Source organism: Saccostrea echinata, unplaced genomic scaffold (genome assembly GCF_033153115.1).
Source record: "Saccostrea echinata isolate AGI-Se365-2 ecotype Australia unplaced genomic scaffold, CSIRO_AGI_Sech_v1 ptg000002l, whole genome shotgun sequence".
Classification (NCBI taxonomy): domain Eukaryota; kingdom Metazoa; phylum Mollusca; class Bivalvia; order Ostreida; family Ostreidae; genus Saccostrea; species Saccostrea echinata.
This window is the reverse complement of record NW_026889751.1, coordinates 21,035,590-21,044,453: the sequence shown is the minus strand read 5'-3', so window position 1 is coordinate 21,044,453 and position 8,864 is coordinate 21,035,590. Positions and strand designations below refer to the sequence as shown.

General features: G+C 34.7%; 1 protein-coding gene across 1 annotated transcript; it reads right to left on the bottom strand.

Annotated features, from left to right (window-relative positions):
• Window positions 1–4,406: 4,406 nt before the first annotated feature.
• On the bottom strand, window positions 4,407–6,182 carry LOC133201393 (helix-loop-helix protein delilah-like). The gene has a single exon (XM_061337209.1). The coding sequence runs from the start codon at window positions 5,927–5,929 to the stop codon at window positions 5,225–5,227; it is 705 nt and encodes a 234-aa protein (XP_061193193.1). The 5' UTR covers window positions 5,930–6,182; the 3' UTR covers window positions 4,407–5,224.
• Between the last annotated feature and the right edge of the window lie 2,682 nt (window positions 6,183–8,864).

The window sequence follows — 8,864 nt, the reverse complement described above, 5'->3', positions numbered from 1 at the left end:
TTCAGTCAATATGACTTAAAAAAGACCCCTATTGATTTTGAGGTGAAAAGGTCAACGACCAATGTAAGATATTTATATATTGCATACATAGTTTTCAGATGGTCAGTTTAGTTCTCTCTAAGTTTTTGCAATGAAAGAAATGAATTTCTTTAACTTAAAAAGACCATTTTTGACCTTAAGACCAAAAGCTGAAAGGTCAAGATTGACTGTTGTTGTCTTTCTCCATCTGCATATTTTTTTCAGATCTTCCACTCTCTTTTTTCCTTAGGTGGAAGCAAATATTTAGTTTGTTTATGTATGTGTTTGATTTAAACGTTGTTTGCTTTATGAAAACTGGGTACTATTTTTATGAAACCAGTGATTTAACAAAACAAAGGAAAACTTAAGTAAATATTCTGCAATTTTAGAATTTCATTGCAGTGAATTGCATGCTTATGAATTTCCTGGTGTATATTTAGACTCCTGAACAATTATTATGAATTTGCATTTTAGGTGTTTTTGTAATTAAACTGTCTTAGCTTTTTAACAATGCTATTTTGTCCAATGGTAACTTGATCCAATTAAGAAGATGCAACAGAAGTTTTGGTTTTAAATCGACCAGGTATAAAAACACAGGTGTTTATTCCAGTATGACCTGTAATGCAAATTTTTATCACTGGGCTGTCACACCCTTCAACTGCATTCTTGATAAAAGTTTATCTTATAGGAAGGAAGGATCTATAATGAATTCCAAAAATTTTAATTCGATAGATTAAGAAATACATTTGTAAAGATTTATTACTTTAATGATCCTTATAATTAAAAGCATATCTTGAATATATGTTTTTTAGGTGTGATAAAATTCACCTATCTGTAACTCTCTTCTAACAAGACGATTTTTACTTCAAAGAGGAGCTGTTTTAAAATTAAATTATAAGTGTTTCATCAGAACATTAACTTTCTTTCCTCCATAATTATTATCTTAATCCTTCTTTCATGTTGGAAATTTATGTGTCATCCTTTGACGCCGTGAAGGTTGTATTTACTACAGTATATCTACTAGAACTAGTGTGTGTATATTCCCGGACATCAATGAGGTTTTGTATGAGAAGTCGAGAAAGAGACAAAAAAAATGTCCTGAAATAGAACTCGGAGTAAAATAACTTTAAGAATTTCACAATGCATCCTTGTTAAAGATCGTTCCTCTTCGCCGACGAGACAACATTCCTCGTAAAAGTATGTCGAAAATGACGTCATATGGTCTTAATAGTCGTTGCTTGTTTGTGGTCTCTTCTCATTACAACCCTAATGCAATTCTGTGGTTACAAAATGTTTTACTCGCAGATATATTACATCATACATGCTCATTATAACTATATATCTCATTCTCCCCGTAGACTTGACTCAGCCAGCATTTGAACTCGCAGCAATTGATACGCTTAATTGCAATGATTGATATGTTATGCAGAAATATACATACAGGTGATTAAAGCCTCTGAAATTTGTCGTACAAAAATGTTGAAATTTTAAATGCTCACGAGACTATTTGCATACTTTCTTTCCCAGATTGTAAAAAAAAAATTACTACCGATTCTGCCGACCATTATGCTAATTAGCAGATTTTAAAAGTGGGAAAACAAATGAAACAGTTCATAAAAGTTCACAGATGACAATTTATCAAGCTCCACCTGTTGTACGGATGGCCCAAATCTATAAACGTCATCCGGAGTCCTTCATAGACAGTGCAGACATCCACGGAAAAATGTCGCTTCTTTGCATAAATAAGGGAAGGGGAAATTTACTATTATTTTGCTTCTTTTTTTATGAGCTGTAAGAAGATAACACAGAGTTGTGATTAGCCAAAAGATTTTACATCTTGATCATCTAAGCGTTTAGCAGGGTTAGTCACGTGACTTAGATTGTCCGAACATTTTGCGATAGCTCAGTAACTGACTATTATTTTTTAAAAATAAAATTAAAATCGCCTTTAAACAGTGATAAAGTTCTTCAATTTAAAAAGAGAAATTTGCTGAGTGTTGTCCGTTTTCAATAATTAGATGTTAACAAACTTGAAAAGCGTGGAAAGATCACACAATTCGAACTGAACAAACACGACACTCTCTTTTAAGGAAGCGTTTCAAAATTTTATGTCAATATATTCTATAGAGATAAGTATGGCTAGGAAGGCATTTGCACTGAAGGACTCTAGTGTGTGTATACAATGTAAATGTATACGTTGCTCATCTGCGTATTTGTTTTGCATGTTAAGTTCAAGTCCAAAATGCGAATCTTCGTGCAAAAAGTTTTTAAGATTCTTCCTGCAATTCTTCCTGCTATCTTTCTATTTTCATAAAAGTACTGAAATTAAAGACTGAATATATATCAAACAGAGATTTTTACTCGGTAAGTCTTGTTCGATCTTTCAGGGAGATTCTTGGCTCTATTTTCAGCTTAAATTTGGTAGTAAATTTCCTTGCAAGGTAACAGGTAAAAATTGTGTCAAGAACGATTCACTTAAGATAGTGTCAAACTTTAAAAGAATGGTGCATATATAGTATATTTTAGACGAGTTTACTTATTTTATATGTAAATCGATATCCTGTAACTTCTGACGTTGAGCGACGCTGTGACAGTGATGAAATTTAATTAAACTTACAACAAAAGAGACGTCTTCAGATTGTCTGCATATATTGCATGACGGTCTAGGATAAAACTTAGCACCCGAGTGTGGAAGCAGTGCGGAGATCTTATAGACTTTCCCATATTCAATTATTTAAATGGATGAAGGAAAAAGACATATCGAGAAACCCAACCCTGTTGAACGGCTCTGGCATGTTGCATGCCGCGAGATTTGAGAGTATCTCGCTGAATGATTAAAAACTGTAATTGAAGAGAAGCCGCTTAATGGATTACAAGGTCGTTTTCAAATTAAAAAGACAATATTCACGGTTCATGGCCTATTTTATTTATCGGCTAGATTTAGATAGAGATGAATAGGCGCACCCTACGTATTGGGGGGATTCCGGTCGGTAATATAATGAGGCGGTGATGAAGTGGCCCTATTCCCTCGATTGTTCATGCCGAAGTGAACTTGATTCTAATCCATCTCAGATGTATAAATACTGATTATCTACACGCAAACTCTGTGCGGAGTAAAAAAAAAAAAACACTCTATTATTTATCGTCTGCACCGTATACAAAATTGCTTTTCCGTCATAATTTTCCCGCTAAAAATTCTTTTACTTAATTCATCATCAGCGTGTGATATTGTAGACTAATAAGAATTACACATTTGTTATTTTATCCAAATAAGGAAAATTTTGTTTTTAATAAATTTGATTTTCAATCGGTACCAGCTAGTCCTTATGCGTAATAGAAAGACAGAAATTCGGTGATTTGTGTTAAGTCATCAGATTTATGCTTGGCATTAGTACAAACTCTCGATAAATTAATAAAGGGAGGGACCAATATAAGAGGGTATCAAATGGACAGATCTATGTGACAGGTTTACATCTTTTCTTCTTATTTGAAAGTCAAATCAAAAATTTATCATACGATATATACGTTCAGGAATGGGATAGACATGTACTTAGTTATGAAAAGCAGGTCACATAAATTATATAAAATGTCACCTAAATTTAAATTGTTCTACTAACTTACATAATTATATAGACATTAAAATATGTTTTTAGATACATTTTCTATTGACCCTATGAATATTATGTACTTTAATGGAGATATTTTATGACAGATTTTTTAAACGGCATTCCAAATTGATTAATTAAAAAGACCACTTAGTGGTTTATTTTCGTAAAATCGGATACTGAGACTAAATCTAAATCAGGCGTGAATATCTATAGGTGCCTATATATTCTCTAATACTTTCCTATAAGGCCCAAAGTATGAAGATTCTTTTGAAGTATAAGAAACGCTATCTAAATATTATATCGGTAAATCCGTGTCAAGAAAAACTATCTTGCACTTTTGACACATAGATATGGAAAAGGGGTGATTCCTCCCTCTAGCCAGAGAGAAAAATATTTGTGTATCGTCGGTGGACAATACACAAATTGTGTTTTAATGTTGCAAAACTGGAATACCCACAATAGGCAATGATTACAAGTAGACAGGCCTGGTCAATGAGGGGTCTGTCAAAAGAAGTAGGTTACCCGGCGAACATGGGACAAGCTTTTGTAATTACTAGGTCAAAGATGTTATTAAGGGGATCTCTCTTGTAGCAAGTTCTCCAAGACCAGGTATTTACTCAGGGTTTAAGACGCGCCAGTTTGTTAATGACCCCGGTCTTTTTAAATCTGTCCCTGACTGTTTGGATAAAATATATCCTGTACCTATCCTTTGCATTCAAACGAGCTTAATGTAATCGAATAAATATTGTTTTGAAGATTTTCAAGAAACAAACAAAACACTTTCTTTGAAACATCAATAAATCTTTCATGTTTATAAAACGGTACCTTTGCTACAAAGCATGGTACATCTGTACTATTTCTCTCCTTTGCATTAAGTCTATATAAAGAGAGAAATATATAAATAGCTACAAAAATATTGTTTAACATTGAAAGTAAAACTGTTCTGCTTTTAAATAAAGATCATTCACTGGTTTACGGTCCATTCATGATCGTAATCCCCATTAGTCCAATAATGGCTTTCAGAAGCGGTGCACTAACATGCAAGCCTCTTGAAGTCATCAAGATTTTCATTTCCAAGTCAAGAAAACGTCTTAGTTAATACATTCCTGAGGTAGAGTAGTATAAAACAGAGAACTGACCCGAATCTTCACATTTACACTCCGATGTTGTCCGGATTTATGACTGTCACATCATTCGTGATCATTTAAAATGTAAATCAATGTAAATAAATTTAGTCATAAAAAATTAAACCTTGTCTTGAGACATGCCATATCACAATATACACAAGGGGCCCTTGAGGGTGTTCGAACATCGTGAATTCTTATAATCTCTCGGAATGGGGGTCCCGGCAGTTCGTCCCCAAGGGACTCAGAACACTTGAGTATATTTCAACGCTTTTTCGATGAATTGTACATGAAATTTTAAAATCTCACAAAATCTGCAGATGATGAATGATTTTTGGTTCACACATATACCTGCCAAGTTTGAGCACTTTTAAGAGTGTCTTGTTCAGTTTCACTCACATTAATGGAATCTGAGCATTGTTCTGAGATCGAGGCTTGTTCGAGAATTATTGGTCCTCATTTGTATCACTATGTTTACGTTAGCAGAAGATCTGATGTTGCATCCAGATCTAACTGAACAAGGTCAATATTAGCTGCAAGAATGTCTTCTGCATTTTCGTCCCCTAATATATCAGCCTCGTCTGGCGAAATGAGCTCACCATCAGACGGGCTTAAGCACTGTTCATCCCCAGAGGAAGATAAGCTGGAAGATCGAAGGGAAGATGCATCCGAGTTCAGATCATCTTCAAAACCCAAAGTTTGTCTGAGAGCAGAAATGTAGTTCATTGCTAATCTGAGCGTAGTGATTTTTGTCAGCTTCGATGATCTCCCAGCTTCTATGTTGGGCAATGCTTTCCGAAGATCCTCGAAAGCTTCATTGATCTCCACCATCCGACCTCTCTCGCGTGCGTTTGCTGCTCTTCGTCGGTATTTGCTGAGCGGTGGAGGTTTGGCTTTTGGCTTCGGCTGCCTAGGCTCGCGTCGTTTGCGTTCACTTTGCACTCTATTGATAAGTGTAATGTCCCTCAGATTATATTCCACAGAAGTATCATCTTCATCATTCGGTTTTTTCTTTTTCCTTGTAGATCGACGAAGACCGCAAGCTTCCTCACGTTCTACATCCATTTTATTGAACTGTTCACATGTTGAGGAACTTGTTTCATGTGTTTTGCTACAATTTTCACAATGATTATTATTTTCGTTGTTTGTCGTGCTGTTGTCGCAGGGTTCCTGATCCATGATGATACCTGAACTGTCACTTTAAAAATCACTACACCTGTCTGCTGACGACATTCATATATACATAATACTACATTTAAATGTATGTGCCTCTGTCAAATGGTGAATTCAACCGATGCGCAGAGCGCTAGTACTACAATAAAGCAACGATCCATGTCCAAAAATACAGCCTGCTTAGGTTATATATACAACATTATACGAAAGACCCACCAATGAAAAAAGTTTAAAAGAATATGGATAATTCATTCATACTCCGCCCCTTGTGAATTCTTTTGGTGAAGTTTTATCAATGGGAAAAATATTTACCATACAATCCCAACTAAATACCTTTTCTTTCATAATCCATCGTGTGCTATGATAGCATCATTGCTTCGTTTTGTCTCTGGCCCTGCAGGAGGCAAAGGAAACTGGATTGTCAAAGGAAGACCAGTGTTGAATTCTTCGTTTTAATCAGTTTTAAAGGAGAGATTGCCTTTTTTAAACACTAAATGAAGATTTAAATGCTGCAAAAAGCGATGTCTCCTCTTGTTAAGGGAAAATCTGCAGATTCGAAGTACAGAAAGAGCACAAAAATTAAAAGATTTTTTTTAATCAATGTGCATATGTAAGCAGAGAGCCGAAAATCGTGATCACTTTATAGCTTTTTTATTTATTCTATCATGTTTTTTACAGATGAAATTAAAAAAGATTAATTTTTTCGTGAAATATACTAACTTTAAAAGAATGATTGAGTTGGCAATGAATCTTTCCTTCACAGAGTCGGTGGAAAATGTCATATCGCAATTAAAATGGTCAGAAAATGGCACCTATTCTGGGATATTGTTATGAAAAATATTTTTAATATTACACAAATTTTTCAATGCCATATTCCATGACAAAAATGTACAGGTTGTCTTTTTGACACCTTCCATCTATCACAACCGCCAACCGACTTTTTTCTCCCCAAGACGAGGTGTTGAAGCGAGCTGCTCGTATGACATGGGCCATTGCATGTGCAAGAAGATAGAGGTTATCGGAGGCGAAGGTGAAAACACTTCTCTCCCAAATTACTCCAAAAAATCCCACAAATGTTCCCTATATTTACAAACCTCTACAAATGTCGCAAGTCGTCTGACGCGGAGAGCAAAGCAAGGAATTAAAGCGAAGTGTTGGTATTACTAGTGACCCTGATACGTCAAACACGAGATAGAGGACGGAATCGCTTATTAGAGGTGGTAGCTCAAACACTCGCAGCTTGTTGTCTTTTGGGGGATTGTTGATCGTTTCAACATTGATGGATATATGTTAGATTAGTCTCAGGCGGCTGGTTTTTGTGTCAACACAAACTGTAATTGATTATTTTCACGCTTTGCACAGTTTGACGTCTTGTCCGGTAGCGATATGGAATATCAAGGACAAAATGGGTATTGTTAATCCGGAGGCTTATAGGAGACCATATACTCCAGGTTTTGCGTCTTAATTATTAAGGGATATAAATGAACAACAATTACTGCTTAAAAACCTTACAAAATGTGGTTTCTTTTCAGAAAATACATTTCCACCGAATTAAATTGCGCAAAACTTTTCAATTATGTTGCGCTGGCACAAAGTAATTTTCAGGGAGCTTCACTTCAGAAATGTTTATTAATCAAAGCAAAACAGTATATATTCTAAAATATGAATCCTCTTGTAAACCACTGATTTTTAAAGTAAATGTTAGGACATAATTTGTTTAAATAACGATACTTCATACATGCCGGAAGTGGCCTCGCACAATATGGAGTCCATATTTTCTCAGAAGGTGACCAATATTGCTTGTTTATTATTTCTCCTATAATGGAATTTTTGTTTCACTTCCTCGAAGGACCTTAACGTATTTAGCATGATATTTTATTTTTGTTGATACTAATGGGTTCTCAGATCAAACAAAAACCAAACATTAATTAACTTTTTACATCTTAGCTCATTAATTAACCTAGAATGAATCATCTCATCAAATGTCCTTGACTGAATTATTTTATTCACTTAACCCTACCTAAATTATCTCATCACTTGTCCTTGTCTAAATTATCTTATCGCATGTCCTTCACTGAATTATCTCATTCCTTTTCCTTCATTCTATAATATCATTACTCGTCCTTGACTTAATTATCTCTTCACTTATCTTTGGCTAAATTATCTCATAACGATTTCAAGAATTATGTCACCACTCGTCCTTGAATGAATTATCTCGTGTTTCCTTTTTGAATTAATTCATCACTCGCCCTTGACTGAATTATCTCCTCACTTGTCCTTTACTGAATTATCTCATTCCACGCCCTTGACTGAATTATCTCAATACACTCCTTGATTGAATTATCTCATTACACATCCTTAATTGAATTATCTCTTTCCACGTCCTTGACTGAATTATCTCATTACTCGTCCTTGACTGAATTATCTCATTTCTTGTCTTAGAATGGATTTTCTATATTTTCCTTCACTGAATTATTACTTGTCCTTCACCTAATTTTTTCATCACTGTCCTTTGTTGAATTATCTCATTATTCCTTCTTGAATCATGTCGTCATTCTCGTCTTCTAATGAGTTACCTTTATATTCTCGTCCTTGATCTAATTATTGCATCACTCACCTTTGATTGAATTATCTCATTACTCTTTCGTCACTCTGTTATCTCATTTTTCCATTCTCTAGTTAATTCTCTCTAATTATCTCAGCTCTCGTCTCTAAATTATTTTAACTCTCTTCCTTGACTAAATTATCTCAACTCTCGTCCTTGTCTGAATTATCTCATAACTCTGAATTATTTCATTACTCGTCTTCGACTTTATCTGATCACTTTTCCTTGCCTGAATTTTATTCTTACTTGTCCCTGAGTGAAATGTCTCATTAGTCGTCCTTGAGTGAATTATCTTGTTATTTGTCCTTGACTGAATTATCTCGTTCCATCTCCTTG